This window comes from Vicugna pacos, chromosome 35 (assembly GCF_048564905.1).
Source record: "Vicugna pacos chromosome 35, VicPac4, whole genome shotgun sequence".
In the NCBI taxonomy this organism is placed as follows: domain Eukaryota; kingdom Metazoa; phylum Chordata; class Mammalia; order Artiodactyla; family Camelidae; genus Vicugna; species Vicugna pacos.
The window spans coordinates 13,301,231-13,320,894 of record NC_133021.1 but is presented as its reverse complement, the minus strand read 5'-3'; the positions used below and the strand labels follow the sequence as shown (position 1 = coordinate 13,320,894).

Here is a 19,664-nt window from a genome sequence, read left to right as displayed (position 1 = left end):
AAAAGAAGAATGCGGTACTTGTGTGGAAGGGGGCATATGAGAGAGATAGGGAAGGGGGACAGGGGATGTAGGAAGAAGGGGGTCTGGAGGCCATGTTCCTGCTGGGCCCAGTGAGCTATCAGAGAGGAGAAAGAAAGAGAAGACTTCCAAGAAGTTTTGCTCTGGGTTGTAAGATTTGCCCCCCTTTTCGCGTTTTTTTTGAGACCATGTGGTTAATATTTATATTTATCTAATCCCTTTTGCTATCACTGTGATGTTTCCTCAAATACACCTGCGTACACCCTGGCTTCTGCTGTTTCATACAAGGTGAGGAAAGAGGAAGAGCCAAGCAGGAAGGATCCCTTACATTCTGATCAAATGCTGGGCAGCAAAACGGTAAAACTAGTGTCTCATTTATTCCATCTTTGTAACATTTCCTGGGAAGAGCTAAAACAGTTATTCTCAGCAGGAACATTACAAAATAAATTGACATCATCTATTCATGCCTTCATGACCTTGTGGATTTCTTCTTTACTTCCTTTCCTCCCTTTTCCATCAAATATATGTGTGGCATCATGTGTGACCATGAGATAAACATATTTTTATCAGGCAAAGTAGAAATTATACTCCAAATTAATAGGATTTTTTCCCCCAAGTGGTCAACGTGGATGTTGAAATCTTTGCATTCAGGCATCATTCTACTGCATTGCATTTGAACACGCATTGTTCAAAAACACTGGGCGCTCTGTTTTGGAATTACCTTCAGAGTTTATGTCAAATTATTTCAATTATTCTCAGTAATGGAAAATCGTCAACCTTATTGATGCTTCTGACTTTTGGAAACAGCCAAGGACAACTTGGAACACACTTTGATGGATAAAGTATGTAATCGTAATAGGATCACATTTTTGGATTAAAAACAAGGTGGCAAAATTCATGAAACTTTTTGTATAGCTCCCCATCTGAAATTAATTATAAAAAAGTCATTCTAAATTACTTTTGAGCAATGGATTGAGTGGAATGAAAGTATAGTCTCCCACAAAACTATTTTTTAAATAACCATTTGTTTGGAACTGTATTTATTCATTTGTTTATTTACCCATTTATTTAAAATTAATTCAATAGACATGCCTTGAGAACCTACCCAGTCTTAGACACTGGTTCTGAGAATAACAAGATAAACAGACTTAGTTCTCATTCTCAAAAACTTTTAACTCCATTGAAAATTTGATATATACATTCACAATTAGAGTATATGTATCTGAAACCTTTGATGGGTTTTGGAATTCAGAATATTTCACATCTTTGCAAAGCAGTATGATGAGATTCCAGTTACTATGGCTGCAGAACAATTAGCCCAAAACAGAATGCCCTAGTACAACAAAAATACTTATTTTTCTCATGAATCTGCGTTTTGTTGGTGGTGGACCAGCTTGTCTTTGCTCCACTCAGCCAAGTGGGGGCGCCTTAACGCCAAGCGCAGGCATCACCTGAAGGCACACCTCTCTCATGTACCTGGCAGTAATGCTGGTTAGTGGTTGATGCTAGCTGAGATGTTAGCTGGGGTTGGGGGCCAGAACACCCACAGGTGGCCTCACCATGTGACCAGGCTTCCTCACAACATGGCGGCTGGGTTCCAAGGAGGGAATTTTGAGAAGAAAATGGGCAGAAGCCATATCACCTTGTAGGACTTTGCCTTGGAGGTCAAGCACTGCTTTTACTCATCAAGGCCATCATAAGATGATTCCCATTTTCAAGGAGAGAGGAAATAGACTCACCTCTTATGAGCAGCGAAAGTTCTAGAACTTGTGGGATGAGACATGTAGCAGGAGCCATTTTTGGAATGAGCCACAGGTGCATATGCTCCCTGGGACAATACCACCAGCCGGGTCTGAGGCTTCACTCTAGAGAAACTCTTTAGTATTTCTGCCACAAAATTGATGACTAGTTACACAAAGTGGAATAAATCGAGATTATAAATACAAATAGTTCGATTCAGTTTTTGCCATCAAATGAGTTACCAAAAAATATTTTCATTTTTCATAGATTGTCTGGATTTCAGACTTCCCAGTAAATGATTTTTGATCTGTAATATAATTTGTGCTGATGGAGGCTATAGGTCTTGGAAACGTACCTGGAAGAAAATGTTGTAGAAGGACCAGGTAAGAAATCTTCACAGAAGAGGTAGCTGGAAAGGGTTTCATTAGGAAGGACATTCCAAGCCAAAGAAACAGTGTGTGTAAAGGCATGCAAGTCTGAGAGCACACGTAGTGTTTGAAGAAAAGTAAAATTGTCAGAATAGCTGGAACGTGTACATGAGAGAACATCAGGGGCCAGATCCTGAAGAATCTTGGCTGTCACATTGTGGAACTTGGGTTTGATCTTGTAGAGACAATATGAGTCCAATTAAGGATTTTAAGCAGAAGAGGGATGTGATCATATTTGCCCTTCGGAATGATTATTTTGGTGATGACAGTAGATCAAGGGGAATGAGAATGGAGTTCACTTAGGAAGCTCTTCTTAGGAAGCAGTTGGGGTTAATGGTTACCTGAAATAAGAGCAAGGAACAACAATTGGAATTCTTTATTTAATCTGTTGCACTTAGCTGCCATTTCTTTTTGCTCTACAGATCAGAGTAAAATCATGAAAAGCACAATGTAGAGATGGATATGAGTTGTCAGACTGTCCCTTTCCTAATTTAATTTTTCATCCAAGTAGCATATATCTTCTTTACAGTGTAAAATAGCACACGGCATAGAATAAAAACCAACGTGTCCTGTACCACATCTCATTACTCCCAGTCCAGCTCCCTAAAGCCTCCCAGTTTTACTCCTTTAAATGGTTTCTTCTGAGATTTACCTCCATGATCTAAGTAATGTGCTACATCTGTTACAAGTAAAGAAAAAGTTGAAAATGATTTAAATAATAACACTTATTCTCACATAACAAGAAATTCGGATTGGACAAGCTTCAAATGCTGTTTGCTTCCATCTCAGCTGGCTCCTCTCATGATTGTGAGATCAGTTCTTTGGTTCCAAGAGTCACATGAAAAAAAATCCAGTGGAAGAAGAGAGACTGTTCTTATTGTGAGTCCTAGTTTTATTTAGTTTGTCAGCAAATAAATGCTCAGAAGCTCGCCAGCTTCCTTCCCCTCCTGTGCCTTTGACTACTTTGGGTCTCGTGCTCTGAGTTGGACTCTCCGTCGTTGACTTGGCGTCACCAACACCACTTTTAAGGTCGCCTTTGCTTTGAAGTGGAGAAGCCAAGAGCTACATTTGTCAGAAGCCCCTTTGTCATATATGGTTCCAGGCTGAAGTGTGCTGATGAGAGGCACCCCTGAACCAGAGTTATGGAGAGAACACTCCAGTCAGTTACAACCAGAATTGTGAGCAGACGTGATGCTCAGAGAAGCTTCAAGGTGACTTTTGAGAGCTTTAAGTTGAGGTCAGTGGTGATTTATCTCACCATTGCTTCCTTAGACCTTTTTTTTTTTTTTCCTGGGTAAACCACCAATTCCCTATATTAAAACCCTTTATATCGTGCCTGCAAAGAGTAGCTTCTAGTTTCCTGACTGATATATGAGCCTTCTTAAACATTTCGTTGAAGCAGGGGAAATGAGTTATAGCGCTGACCTAAAGGAATCAGGAAGATATGTGGGAAGAGGATGGACATTTTAATAAAATTCCTGTCATGCTAATAAAGAAAAATAGGTTGGGGAATGGGGTGTGATTCCAGTATGGAGCAAAATAGCTGTATGGGGGGATTTGGCTCCTGGAAATAGTGGATTAGCTTGGTTGGACTAACCTTCCCATGGATAATAATGATAAAATCTGGTTGAAAATATTGGACAGAGACTAAAAGCAAGCAGAAATTGAAGAGAAGGCTACACTTAAAAGATCAGAACTATGCCCTTGTGATTTTTGAGTTTACAGTTTTTTCCCAGAGATGCTCACCAGTCCACTAGGTAGCTCAGGATGAATCTGCAGCCTTACTGGATGATATTGTTAAAGTACAGAATTCAGGGCTGGAAGAGTGGCTAGGAAGGTCAGGGGATATCCTAGAAGGGAGGGAGCTATAGAGATGGTGAGCCCCCAAAACTGCATATAAACCCTGCTCCATTTCTTGTCTGACCACTGAAATGTGTATAAGTGGGGGAGACCACAAAAAATGCAGTGGAAAAGTGGCAGCTAGTAACTGAAAGAACTGAGCAGAGATTTCAAATATAGCCCAAAACAGAGGGGACAGACTTAGGAGTTTGAGTCCAGCCAAATCATTAACCTGCTAGAACAGAAATCACATTCTTCTGAGCAATATAACAAAATTCAGTCTACAATGTATCATTCCTAATGTTTATACACAATAAAAATGACTAAACATGAAAAGAAATGGGAAAATGTGATCCCTATGCAAGTAATTAAAAAAAAAAAACTCAGTGGAAACCAAACCTTAGGTGGTACTTAGCAGACAAGGACTTCCAAGCAGCTCTTATAAATATATTCAAGGACTTACAGGAAAATATCCTCATAATGAATGAAGAGATAGAGAATCTTAGCAACACAATATAGCATGCCAGGGCTGCTATCACAAAAATACCATAACAGCAAATATATTTCTCACGGTTCTGGAAGCTGGAAAGTCCAAGATCAATGTATTGGCAGATCTGGTGTCTGGTGAGGCCCACTTCCTGTCCCTTGACAGCTGTCTTCTCACTGTGTCCTCACATAATATACAAAGTGAAGGAGCTCTCCAGGGTCAGAAGGGCACAAATCCCATTGATGAGGGCTCCACTTTCATGACCTCATCACTTCTCAGGGGTCCCACCTTCTAACACCATCATATTGAGGGTTAGGATCTCAACATGTGGATTTTCCGGGGGACACAAACATTGTCTATAGCAAACTCAAAATTCTAAACAAAAAATACAGTAACTAAAATGAAAAACGTACTGGCTATGATTAATGGCAGATTGAAGATTGCACAGGAATCAGTGAATTTGAGAACAGGTGAATGGAAATTGTCCAAATTCACGAAATAGGAGAAGACAATTGAAGGAAAATGAATAGATCCTCAGAGAGCTGTAGGACAATACTAAGCAGTCTAATAACGTATGATTGGAGTGCCAGATGGAGCAAAGAGAGAGAAGAGGGAAGAAAAAAATGTTTGAAGAAATAATGGCCGGAAACTTCCAAATTTAGTAAAAACACTAACGTATGGATCCAAGATGACAGTGAACCACAAGCAGAATACATATTAAGACAATCACGCTAAACACATGACAAACCACTGAAATCCAAAGAGAAAGGAGCCAGGAGAAAATAAAACCATACATTACATAAAGAGAAACGATAACACAAGTGATGGCCGACTTTGTATCTGAAACAATGGCGACCAGCAGACTGTGATGCACAGCAGATCCTGTCAGTGAAAAACTTGTTGCCCCAGCTTCAAGGAGTGCTGTTAACAAGTAGCCTTCAGCTGTCAGCCTCTTTCACACTTGCCTCTGCTGTAAAGAGCTCTCTCATTAAAAGTCATGACCCTTCTGGGATGCCTACAGCCAGTGATTGATCAATTAGAAGTATGAAGACTTGACCATCTTGGCCCAATGCAGGACAATCCAAAGAGCCATTCTTGCTCCAGATCTCCCCGAGGGGGTCAGCCAAGACTGGTATAGGGCATGCACAGCCCAGCTTTTCCTTCTTACACTCTTGTTTCCTTCTCCTTTCTAAGATTTGGGACCAAGAAAACTCCTTAGTAAACCAACAACTGGATAAACTTCATTTCAGAGTCTTACCTCCCAGGAAACCCACCCCATGACAACAATTGAATAATGTCTTTAAGTACTGAAATAAATAAAACTGTCAGCCCAGAATTGGCAGCAGAATTATCTTTCAAAAACGGAAGCAAATAAAGATATTTTCAGGTAAAAGTTGAGAATGCGTGTCACCAGCAGACTTGCGCTATAAAAAATACTAAAGGGAGTTCTTCAAGTGGAAGGGGAATGACACCAGATGGTAACTTGGATTGAGTGGAAGAAATAAAGACCAGAGGAAATGGTAAGTATTTTGGTAAATATAAGAATATGTACATATTTTGTTTTCTCAACTTCTTGAAAAGTCACGTGATTGCATACTGCAAACTATAACTCTTGTTGGGTGTATAACATAAGTAGATGTAATAAAAATGAGAAAAAAACTTACAAGGTTTGGGGGAGCAGTAAATAAAATTATCGCATAAGAAGTTGCTGTATTTTATAGAAAGTGGTACAATACAAACTCTAAGTAGACTGTGCCAAGTTAAAGGTATATATTGAAGTCTTTAGAGCAATTACTAGAAATAATGCAAGATATATAGCTAAAAAGCCAACAGAGAAATCAAAATGGAATACTATAAAATATTCAAATAACCCGAAAGAAGGCAGGAAAAGAGGAAGAGAGGAACAAAGAAGGAATTTGACTAATAGAAAACAGATAGCAGAAAGTGTGTTAATGATCATGGGAGGTAGGTTTCTTATTGTCAGAGAAGGGAGTTACAAACTTAAAATACAGGAAACTGATGTACCAGTAGTGCTGGAATTCATGTGGCTTTCAATATACATAAGTGAACACATAAATACAGATGTAGTATGTGTATGTATATACATATAGACCTGTATATAGGTCCATCAATATATATATGTGGACATATATATATATATATCTCCATAGATGGTTACACACACATCCATATTATTTCTAGCTCTGACCACGAACAAGGCTTGAAAGCATCAGAACCCCAATAGCAATGAGACATCTAGAGGCCTGATCTTCATTTCTGAAAACGATTTTCAACCAAAAAGAATCAAGGTTTTTTGAAGAAATGATTGATATGAGGGGATGTACAGAATAATCCTGGAGTATTTTGTGCTGGAAAGTAAGGGAATCCCCAAAGAATGGTGGTCTGTCTAAGGACATAGACTCCAGCTTGGATGGTCCCCACTGGCAAAATCTGGGGCAACGGGACATCAAAGTAAACAATGGTAACAAATTTAAGTATTGAATAAATCAAGAATCCATGAATCCGCATTTGATATAAATACGTGAATAAGTTGAAAGTTAGATGAGGAACAAATATTTACATAGCCTCAAGTTACCTACTCATAAAGCACTTATTAATTACAAAGGAGAAAAGTAACTTTACAGCAGAGAAGTGTGGCAGACATCATCTTAATCCAATGAGCAAAGATTAACATCACTAGGAATGGGACAAATGGAAATCAGAACCATCTGATGGGATGCAGTGAGGACACACACACAACATTACTTCCGCAGTACTCCCATCAAGGACTCATAACCCAGGTCTAATCATGAGGAAACATCAGAAAACCCAAACTGAGGGACGTTCTACAAACGAACTCTTCTGTGCCTTCAGAATTGTGAAGGTCATGGAACTCAAGGGAAGATGGAGGAAAAATTCCAGACCGAAGGAGACTGAAGAGACATGACAAATAAATGCAAAGGATGTGTATGATTCTGGACTGGCTTATTTTGCTGTTAAGGATGTTATTGGGACAACTGGTGAAATTTAAATGAGGTAAAAGGATTAAATAGTAGTAACGTATTAATGCTAATTTCCTGACTTTGATGACGGTGTTGTAATTATGAGGGAAAATACCCTTTTCTGTAGGAAGTATTATCTGGGAGTAAGGGACATGTTGGTAACTACTCTTGACTGGTCCAGAAGGGAGTGTACTTTGTACTTTACCTACAACTTTTCTTAAGTTTGAGATTGTTTCCAAAATAAATAAATACCCACTTTAAAAACAAAGTGAAACAGAATAAAATCCATGTGATGCCTAAAATATATAAAAAATGATGACAGAAAATGTTGAGAGGCGGATGTGAAGCAACCAGAACTCTCACAAATTGCTGGTGGAATAAAAAATGATAAAAATCACTTTGAAAAAGGTTTGGTGGTTTCTTATAAAGTTATCCCCCTCTTTGACCCAGCAATTCGACTCCTATGTATTTACCCATGAAAAATAAAACCCTTTGTTCACTTGGGCACAAATGCTCGCGGCATCTTTCTTTCTAATAGCCCAAATCTGGAAACAGAAATCTATTAATGGGAAATTGTATCAAGAGACATAGCAATCCTAAATGTGTATGTACCTAATAACAGACCATCAAAATATATGAAGCAAAAACTGTTAGAACTGAAAGGAGAAGAAATCAAGTCCACAATTAGAGGTAGAGATTTCTATGCATCGCTGTCAGTAAGCTGATGGAGTAAAATCAATAAGGATATAGAAGATTGAACACTTGAACACTATCGTCTAACATGACCTAACTAGAACTTATGTAACACTCCACCCTAAACGTCAGAAGGCATGCACGCTCTTTTAAAGTCCATGTGAACATGCACCAGGACAGATCACATTCTGGGACATTAAACAAGTCTAACAAATTTAGAAGAATTAGAAACATGCAATGTAGGTTCTCTGACATCTTTATCATTTGAAATAGTCCTCTTTTTCCCTAGTAATATTCCTTATTCGAAGTTTTACTTTTCTAAATTGTGTACGTTGAGACAGCAGTCACTGTAGCAGCTAGTCCTTCGGGCTGGAAGCAACAATCCACTACACTTTTTCACCATTTTTGTGACTGTTATTGGAAATGTTTACTTCCGTTGATCTTTTTTGCTGTTGTTGTTTTTTGTAGGGGGATGTAATTCGGTTTATTTATTTATTTAATGGAGGCACTGGGGATTGAACCCGGGAACTCATGCATGCCAAGCACACACTCTGCCACTGAGCTATCCCCTCCCTCCCTGGTATGATCTTTAAGCTAATTTTCTCCTCTTACAGAACCCCACTCCATAAAAAGTATAAGTGAAACATGGAATTTATATATTACTTTTGGGAAAGTTGACATTTGCTCTGAAGGTACAAAAGCGACAGTGAGTTCACTGATGCACTGGCATGAATCAAAGTGGTGGCACTAAACTGTCGCTAGTCATTGTCTTCATCCCTGGGGACTCACAGCCACAAGAAAGCAAGATGCACTTTAACATTTTTTGAATGTTCTTAGTAAAGCAGTGGAAATGATGAATTTTATCAACTCTTGCCACATGAGTAGGCATCTTTTTAATATTCTGTGTGATGAAACAGGCAGTACACATAAAGCCCTTTGGCCACGTACTGAAGTCTGCCGTCAGCTTTAGGAGGAGCACGTATGATTGAATCGCAAGCTGAACTAGCTCTTTTGTTTCACAGGATACTACTTAAAGTAATATCCATTAGACGGAATATGGTTATTCAGACTTGGTATCTGGGAGACGTTTTCTTGCAAATGAACAAAATGAGCCTGCCACTTAAGGAAACAACTGACATTTGTTGTTAGCAATACAACATGAGCTTTGGGGAAAAATTAGCATCTTACAAATAGCAAATTGTACCTGCCACCATAAGCTTAATATCTTCCCTGTAATTAAATGGCTTTCTGAGGAGAATGAGGAGGTGATATTGACATTAATTTTAAAACATTAATGTGTTATAGTGTATCAACGTTTGGAAGACCTGCATACATCAGTGAAATATTTTCTAAATGACCATTGAGTGATGTTACAAAATCATGCAGAAGTAAAAGATCCATTTAAAGTTCAAGAGGGACCCATGGGTTTTAATGTAACAGAGTAGGCAAAGGTTATTGGTATGGTTTCAGATTCCAAACTGCAACAAACTTTTAGAAAACTACCATTTGTCGTGTTTGAGTATAGTAGCAAAGAATGCCCACTATTACCTCATTAAGGTGCTCTTCTCTCTTCCAACAACACAGCTCCTGTGAGGCTAGATTTTCGTTACATACTTCAAACAAAATAGCATTTTATAACAGATTAAATGCAAAAGCAGACATGAGAATCTGCATTTCCTTTATTTAGGCTAGACATTAAAGACATTTGCAGTTATGTAGAAGAATACCACTCTTCTCTCTGAATTTTTGGAATAATTTTTCCATAAAATACATCATTTATAGTAACATAGAATGTGTTTTTGTGTTTTTTTTAATGGATTAATAACTTAAGATTTTTTTCTGTTTCAGTGTTTGGTATGATAAATATAGTTCACATGAACAAAGAGTTTCTGAGGTCTTCAAGAATTTTTACTAACAGAACGGGGTTCTGAGCCCAGAAAGTTTGAGTTATCTGTTCTTTAAAGACTGTGCGGATCTCGGCAGTGAAAATTTCTGTCTGATGCCTCTTAAGATGGGGGGGTCTATAGTCACCCTTTCTTTCTTTCTGCTTAATTGCTTATTTCAGTTTTCTACTTTATATTGAACAATTTTGCTAGCTTAAATTTTTGTTAGGAAATCATTCATATTTAGTTTTTGTTTTTCATACTTATTCGTACTTATTTATTAATGCTCATCATTTATCATTTATTATTATTCATATTTAGTTTTTAGGTTTTCAAATTTATTCCCATTGAGTTGCAGGTAGGATTTCTCATACTTCCTCTAATGCTTTTTGGATCCCTGGCTATTTTTCCTTTCTTATTCCTAATCTTGATTTTTTCCTCCTGAACTCACTCTTTCTATTTTTAAATTTATTTTTGATTTTTAAACTTTAAATTTTAAAATTTATTTTTATTGAAGTATAGTTGATTCATAATTAAATTTATTTATTTAAAAACATTGAAATATAGTTGATTTACAATATTAGTTTCATGTGTACAGCATAATGATTTGATATTTTTATAGATTATTTCCATTTAAAGTTTATAAAGTTTTGGCTACATTTCTTGTACTGTACCATATATTCCTGTAGCTTATTTATTTTATACATAGAAGTTATTATCTCTTTATCCCCTACCCCTATCATACCCTGCCCCCTTTCCTCTCTCCGCCGGTAACCAGTAATTTATTCTCTGTATCTTGGGAGTCTGTTTTTTTGTTATAATCATTTGTTTTATTTTTTTAAGATTCCACATATAAGTGAAAATAAACAGCATTTGTCTTTCTCTGCCCTATTTCACTAAGCATAATACCCTTCAGGTCCATCCATGTTATTGCAAATGGCACTGAACTCTTTAATTCATTCGTTTTACATCCCCCACTAGTAATACAGTATGAAAGCTACGGGACAAAGAGAACAGAAGGGGAGACCAGAATAGACAAGAAATGTCAAGGAAGAAAGAAGGGGGGCTGACGAGGAGCATGGTCTATCCCGTCATTTGGTCTCCGGGAAAGTTCAGGAGAGAAAGATGTCAGTGGGGACCGTCCAGTGGCCTCTCAACCCGGGCTTCATGGGCCATTGACATTACAGACCCACCAGAATCCAAGCTCTGCTTCTCAATGTTTAGCCACCTTAAATTCACTTTTGCTTGTGTCACCAGACTTGGATCAGGCTCTGGAGTAACCAGCTGATTGTATTCACAAGAATGACTGATGTCAAAACTAGCCTGCCAATTGAATAGTCTCTTAACAACTGAACCATAGCACCTGTGTCTACTGGTCAAAGCGTGTCTTTTTTTTGCATGCACGTTTGTAGTCTCCTAGGGACTGCTCTTCGAGATGTGTCTGTAAGGAAATGAGGAAGGCAGGATTTGGCAGAGGGAGTAGCCAGACTGCAAAGATGTCTCAACTAAGATCTCCTGTGGTCCTTGGGGAGCTCTGGAGCTGGAATGACCCTTTAGAGTTGTCCGAAGTTGAGGAGTCTTGGGATCTCCAGTTGTGGGCACCGTCCTGGGAGGGGCTGTAACTTTGGCTGGGGCTAGGTCTGTGCGCAGTGAGGGAGGCAGCTGTGTGACACCCCCCACCCCCAGTTCCCGGCAGGTGAGGAAGGGGTGCCTTGGCCCCAAAGACAGCATCCGGGGCAGAACACACAGCCCTCGCTACAAACACATTGGTTGTAAAATGCATATTGAATTAAGAAACATCAAAATGTGAAAAAAGTGTACCTTAAAAAGGTAGATTCAGGAGTGTTTTTGGTATGGAGATGGCAGCTAGACTCCAGGAAGAACCAGAGCAGAGAACTGGAAATCCAGAGGCTTCGGAAATGAGTCTCACTGTCCGTCATTCGGGATTCTTCTCAAAAATCTGTTTTTCTCTTTTTCCTGATATCCCAATTTTCTTTACTGAAGAGTTCAGCAAAGCCCATGTGGGAGGTGGATAATGCCCAGCGCTGTGCTGGCGAGTGTTTAAAAGCTGGGTCTCAGGAGGAAAAGAAGTGTGCACATACAGTCATACAATGTTTACTGAGACGAAGGATACAGAGGACAGTTTCTAGGCAATAATGAACGACACTATACTCTTTACTGTAAACTCCATATGGCCAATTGATTCTCACTGTTCTAACTGATTTTTGCAGAACTCCTAGCTAACCTGTGTCCCTAGCCAACCTGTGGCTTAATTGATGAACGCATCCAGCTCTGACATGAATACTGGTTGATATTTTTGCTTAAATAAATGAATAAAACAAAAGGCAAACAACAAAGATGGATGTCAGAACTTCACTTGGTTGTCAATGATTTGAGAGACTTCTAAGTTTTTTTTTTTTAATAACAAGACCATGTCTTCTAATTTTAATGAATGAAGGACGTAATAGATGGAGGAAAATCAGAGTGTCAGCTTCTGTAACCTTGGACCGCATAGATCTTATGGCCTGGAACAGTTTATCTGTCATTGCCCTCACCTACTAATGAATAAAAAAGATAAAAAAATACTTTTTCTGAAAACCTCCTGACACTGTCTTCTTGCTACTTCTCCATGGTTTCTTCTTAGGGAAACTTAAAAGGGATCTGGTTTCCAACGTAATGATCAAAACATATCGATGAGAGACTTCTTTGAATCACATAATGGTTTTCAAATCCTGGAATAAGGTCTCGTAAATCTTTGTCCTTTTTACTATGTACCAACTACAGACAGGACACTTTAAATTTCATTTGTGTAAGTGGTTCTCAACCAGAGAGAGATTTTTGCCCCTCAAGAGACATTTGGCAATGTCTAAAGACATTTTTGGTTGTCACAACTATAGAATGGGTGTTAGTGGCATCTAATAGGTAGACTTAGTGACATTTCTCCTCCGAAAAAGAATTACCTGGCCCAAGGTTGAGAAATTGTGATCTGTATTATTAACGTTTTCCCCATAACTTTTGTAAAGCTTAGGCAATCAACAAAACAATCAATCAAGTCCAGATTGGTAGGCTGTACTAATTTCTGTGGTGTAAATATTCCCATTATGGCTGATTTCAAGCTACCAAAGTGATGTCCTCAAGTGGGGGGTCAGCAAAAGATGTGCAGTTAAGCTGACCATTAGATAGTATTTCTACCACAAAGATGCAACGATCATAACCAATCAAAGAGCATAAATAACAGTAAAATGCAGAAATATAATTAGTAATGGGTTCTGTGTATTTATTACTTTTGTTTATGACATAATGTGTCTAACTGTAAACAAATACTTAACTTTTAACAATGGCTATGCTTAACAGCTGACTCATAAAATTCTTGAAGATTGAGAAGTGGGCTCTTGCCAGTCAGACTGCACTGGTCTCGCCCCAGCAGGCCTGTTAGATGGTGTCCACGACTCTCAAGTTCACACTTCCTGCTCGTGCAAAGACTGGCTCCATTCCAATGTCCGCTTTCTATGGAATAGACTCTGGCCCAGATTAGGTCAGGTACCCGCCCCGGATGAGACCACACGAAGCAGGCCTATGAATGTGGCTAGGTGCAAAGGGGGACTGCCCGGTCTATTAGAAGTTTCCAGAAGCACCCCAGTGGGTGGGTGGGTGCCCATGACCCTGCAGCAGACACTAACACGGCTCCCTCTCGTCTGATGTTTATCAGGACCCCGTGCAGACCAAGTTTCTGACTCAACCCCGTCACTCTCACCTCCCCGCGAGGGATTCCAAATTAATATATTAGATCAGTGGTTCTCAAAGTGTGGTCCCCTCTCACTTGGGAACTTGCTCAAAAAGCAAATTCTGGGGCTCTACCACAAACCTGAGACATTCTGGGGGATGGGGACCCACAGTCCGGGTTTCAAAAAGTCCTCTGGGTTATTCTGAAGCAGGCGGAAGATGGCAGGTCAGTGTATGAGATTATATAGTTTTCTAAAAAGAAGTTGCAGGCAAGTGGGTGTAGCTCAGTGGCAGAGCACATGCTTAGTGTGCATAAGACACTGGGTTCAATTCTCAGTACTTTAAAAAAAAAGTTTACATTCTAGCCTTTAGGACAGCAACAAAAGTAACTCAAGTGGTTCTGATTAAATCTAGTGTTTCTTCCGTTCTCCCGAAATGAGTCTTTCGAGTTACTCGAACAGAGGAATAATCTCATCAGTCATATACAAATGAACATATAATGAAAAAGAATATGAAAAGAAAAGATATGTATGCATATGTATAACTGAATCACTTTGCTCTACACCTGAAACTAACATTGTAAATAAATGACACTTCAATAAAATTTTTTTTAAAACCTGTCCAAAACAAAACAAAACGAATTACATACATTCTGATTTTTACTATTTCTTCTTTAAATTTCTGTAATTACCTTAAATAGTCCCATACAGACTACTAAATCATATTTATCTTACATAATTTGACTTTTGGCTGGTAACATCCTCAACGGTAGGGACTATGTATTATATTTGGTTTAGGCCACACAACCTAATATAGAATAGAGATCACAGAAGACATTTAAATATTGATTAAATAAGTGTGAAGTTAAAAAATTCTCTTCTTTGTCTAATCCTCTGTTTTCTTTTACTGGCATCATTTAAACTCTATCACACCTAATTTCTAAAGTAGTTACACTGAAACATTTTATGAAGAATTTTGATAATGATTAAATAGAACAGAAAATCACTGCTCTCTGGAATTTTTTCCCCCAAATTATGGAATTTGTATAATTACAGTATAAAGGAGAAGACTTGCCCGGAGTTCCCTTAACAGATAACAACCTGGTATTTTGATATGTTTTCTTCCAATCATTTTTATAGGTTTCTAGGCTCTTCTTAACCAAATGGAGACTGTATGCTCTGTTTCTAGCTTTAGTATCCCACTTTTTTACTAAACACTGTGTCATGAGCATTCTCAGATCACTAAACGTCTTTTGAACATATTATTCAGCTGTGCGGATGCACTATGACTTTGTTCAACCATTTCCCCATTTACGACATTTGGGTGGTTTCCAGTAGTTCAGTTTTTAAATAACTATAATGCTGGAAGTGGATGCATATTCCAGAAATGAATACGAGTCCTTAGAATCAGGACTGATTGGTTCTCCTGAGTGTTTCTAAGCTCCCCTGGTTATCTTTTTCCCTCTTTTATATTGAAAAGCTTCCTCATCAGTTTGCTTGTTCAAGTACCCATCTCTCCCATTCTTCCATCTCAGGCCTTCATCAGGATTTAATGCATATGTTTACATAAACAGCAAAGTCAATGAAAGTCAAATTTAAAGAGGGCCTGTTTACAGAAGTGCCTGTCTTCTCCGGTTTACACTAATTCTCTCCCATCTGGCCAGCTGTTCTTTCTCTGTAAACTTCCATTGCTGTTACAATCACCTGTGACAACTTGTGTCATAATTTCTAAGCCTTAAATCAGGAAAATGCTAATAAATTATTATTTGCTTATTGAATTGTGACTCAGGAAACAGATACCCATGTAAGAATCTTACCGTTTATTAGTTCAAGGACCTTTTCTTTGTAAAATATCTTAAGATTTCAAAAGCCTAAAAATGAGCAAAGCATCTTAAATCAGAGAGTGAATTAACTTCCTATGTTGATTTATTTCTGGCAAAGGTGAGATATCTTTTAGGTGAACTATAACCAACACACACACAGATATAATAAAAATATTTTGTAAATTGAAGCAAAAAATTTTGTCTTTTATATTGCTTTATCAACCAACTGAAATGAATAATAATGTCTATCTTTTTGAGTGGGGAAATGTCAGCTATTTTTCAGTTATGATTTAACTAGAAATTTAAAAACAGTTTCAATGGCATAAAATCAAAAATAAATGCATAGTAAACAGTTTTTAGAGTCTTTTAAAAATTAAAATCTCTAATATAATTTTTTTTGCCCAATTTAATTGCTCTTCTTGGATTGGACTTTAAAAGATAAAAGAATTTCTGACTACATTTCTGATCCTCTCACAGAAAATCTTGATTGCTGAACACATAACCAAAGAGATTATTATCTCAGTTTGTTGGGGTAAATGATCGATTATCACCAAGATATGTAAGCAGTCTAGACCTAAGGAGAGACAAATTTACTTCTGAAGTGACTTAAATGGATCCAGTTGCCTAAGTTGACATGAAATCCCACAGGCTAGCAATGAACGTCTTTCACTCTGTACTTATGAGTTGGTATTATTGTTCTGGGTTTCTCACTCTAGCACATAAATTTTGACAAGCAGGTAACTTCAGGAACTCTGATGTCAACTTCTTGTATAAGGATCTGGCCTTAATTCAATAATTGAGGTGTTGCGCTGAGGCTTTTGCACCTGAACTAGCAGTACAAGCAGGTACAATAACTTTTTTCTTCTTTTAAAGTTGAACCATAGTTGATTTAGGTATCAAACTTATTTTAAAAAATGCAGCATGGCTTCAGAAGACTCCCGTTTCAGTCCACCGTCGTTCGTCGCTCTACCAGTGGAAGCCAAAAGCGAGCCGCGGGAGGGCGCGGCCAGGGGGCGCTAATCCTCAGCGGCTTCGTCAGCAGCAGGCCCTCTGGGGCGCTCTTCTCCGTCCTCTCGCTCACCCCGGCTTCCGCCGGAAGGGGCCTCTGTCAGTTGTTGTCGTCCGGTTGTGGGGCTGGCTCCATGTAGTGGGTTCGCGGCGGCTGGCTGGGTGCGCGGGCTTGGTTCTAGGAGCCGGAGAGGGGAAGCTCTAGCTTAAACGCGGGCAGCAAGATGGACATTCTGAAATCGGAAATCCTCCGGAAGCGGCAGCTGGTGGAGGACAGGAACCTGTTGGTGGTGAGGATCCTGGGGGTCTGGGGCGTTGGCGATGGAGGAGCTGAGTGTTTGCGTAGGGGAGGGGCGGGGGGAGCGGTACCGAAAGGGTCCTCGCTGCAGCGGGCTTAGCGAGAGCCCCGCCGCTACCCTGGAGCGGCTCCCTCTCGACCCACTGTGCCCTTGGCAGTCACTCGGGAGCCTTTGGGATGGAAGTGGGAATTACAGGAAAACCCAGATTTTGGCCATTTTCGGCCCTTAACTGTCCCTTATGCTCACTCCCATCTGTCCATATTTTTCGGCCGTGCCCCAGTTCTTCTGGCCATTCCACCTCTGTCGTTTTACTAAGGGTTTGTGCCCATCGGGGACGTAAAGAAAGACAGACTCAGAATTATTCTTTAGAAGCCTTTAGTTCTATCTTTTTAGTGTCAGAAGTTTATAAATAGCTGAAGTAAAACCATCGAATCCCAGAAGTAGTGATTAGTGCAAGTGGATCGCGCATGCACCCAAAAGACAGTTCACCCACCAAAACATGGGATAAGGCTCAGGGGTAGGTTGTTAAAAAGCAGCTCGTATAAGGGGAGGCAGTGACTGTTTATTCTTCACAGTGGTTAGAATATTAGAATTTTCTTAAAATGATAGGGAGTTGGTTAGTGGTTACTTCATATCATTTTTGGGAAATAGCTTAAGTTTTGTTTATGATTTGCCTTGCCTCATAAACAGGAAATACCCAGGTTAAGTTAGTCTTGGAAAATAAGCTAAATTGAGCTTTGACTGAATTGATTTTGCCTGCTCAGGGAACTTTTAAGGCTGGTTTCTGTATTTGATTTCTGCATCAGTAAAACCCGATTTAAAAAATTCTCACCCTTTCCCAGCGCATACAGAAGTTCATTGCTGAGCTCTTCCCTAAAGGAAAAGGTTAAGACTCTTTGGCCTGTTACTAAAGAGGAGAAAGATTGACGTGATTGTAGAATTTCTTTCATTTGACCTCCATCTCTTTAGTGCGTAACAGCCGTGATCGCCTGTTCTCAAAGCTTTTGGTGTCAGGAACTCTTCCCACTCACCAAAATTATTGAGGGTCCCAACGTGCTTTTGTTTATGTGTTTATGCATATTTACTGTTAGAAGTTAAAGCTGAAAGATTTTTTAAAACACAAGTAATAATTCATTGGTCATTTGGAAAACAATTGGTTCACTGAGTTGTGCAGTTCTTCGAAATGTTGAGATTTTACTCCACAGTACTTAAAAAAAATCACATTACAGTTAGCCCTTGAACTACACTGGTTTGAACTGCGCGGGTCCATCGATAACGCGGATTTTTTCCAGTAAATACTGCAGTGCTACATGACCAGGGTTGGTTGAAACCGCAGATGCGATACAGAGGGCTGACTATAAAGTTCTCTGGGGATTTTTGACTGCTTGAGGATCAGTGCCCCTAATCCCCCAGGTGTTAAAGGGTCAGCTGTGTTTAATATCACTGATCTCATGAGAAATGTCTCCAAGTATTGGGAAGCCATCAAGCTTATGGTGATGGATCTCAATTGTCCACAATTTAAATTTTGACTAGAAAGCTGAAATTTTGGCAGAGGCAACAAAGTATCCGCTGTTTCCTTGAAGTGACAGGCTCATTTTGTTCAGTTTTTGGAAGTTATCTGCCAAATACCAGAGTCTGAATAACTATACAGTTGTCCCTCCATATCCATGGAGGATGAGTTTCTGGACACATTCCACCTCCCACCCCGCCACTTGGGTACTAAAATCCAAGATGCTGAAGTCCCATGTTCAGAATGGTATAGTATTTGCATACAATCTACACACATCCTTCTGTATACTTTAAACCATCTCTAGATTACTCATAATACCTAATACAATGTAAATGCTATGTAGTTTGCTGGGCGCAGCCAATTCAGGTTTTGCTTTTTGGAACTTTCGGGAATTAAAAATGTTTTTTGGAATATTTTTGATCTGCAGTTCATTGTAGCCCCAGAACCAGAGAATATGGAAGGCCAGCTGTAGTTTGTGTCAGGTGTTCTTTCACATAGAAGTGGTATTCCATAAAAAGAAGAGGCTGGTTTAGTTAACAACTCAGCCACCCACGTGCTTTTCCTTCTGACTCCCATCACACTTTCGTATGAATGAAAAGTGCTTTATATATACTTCCTGTTTGTCACACAGGATATTAAAAAGATGTGGTCAAGGAGCAAGGCTTAATAAAATCAATGCTTTTACTGCTTTATCAAGGATATAGTTAAGTGATAAAGTGCATCAAGACTGCTGGTACAGTTCAGTGCCACTGTCTTGATTCCTGCAGAGGCTTTCAGGAGACTTACTGTTGCTTTTCATCCTCTGTAAATGGCAACACAGTGAGCAGGCAAGTACTGCCTTAATATTGAAAATAGTTTTGACCTCATGGACCCTCTCAAAGGGTCTTAAGGACCCCAGGGGTCTTGTGGACCACACTTTGAGAACATCTGACTTAGGTCTTTGGATGTAAGATAAGTTGGGATTGTTAGCTTGGTAAACGGCAAATTTCATAATCATCAAACTGTAAAAGCACTTGGTCAGGTGGAGCTAATTAAATAGAATGTTATTTAGCACATGCCAGGGTTGGGGGGAGGTTTGTCCATTTTTGTAACTTAATATTTTTGTCTGTAACTCAGGGGCCTTTTTCTTTTGATGAGTGGCTTCAGAGTATTTGGAAAAGCTAATTTAGATGTTGGAATGCATAGTGGGTATTAGGGCCAGGTTTTGAAATC

General features: G+C 39.1%; 1 protein-coding gene across 1 annotated transcript in view; it reads left to right on the top strand.

The window, feature by feature from the left end:
- The first annotated feature begins 16,739 nt into the window (after window positions 1-16,739).
- The window catches only part of PRPF18 (pre-mRNA processing factor 18), a 40,916-nt gene continuing 37,991 nt past the window's right edge, over window positions 16,740-19,664 (top strand). Inside the window, exon 1 of the mRNA XM_072955024.1 lies at window positions 16,740-16,933. Within this exon, the coding sequence (XP_072811125.1) occupies window positions 16,868-16,933 (66 nt within the window). The 5' untranslated portion in view covers window positions 16,740-16,867. The remainder of the gene's footprint in view (window positions 16,934-19,664) is intronic.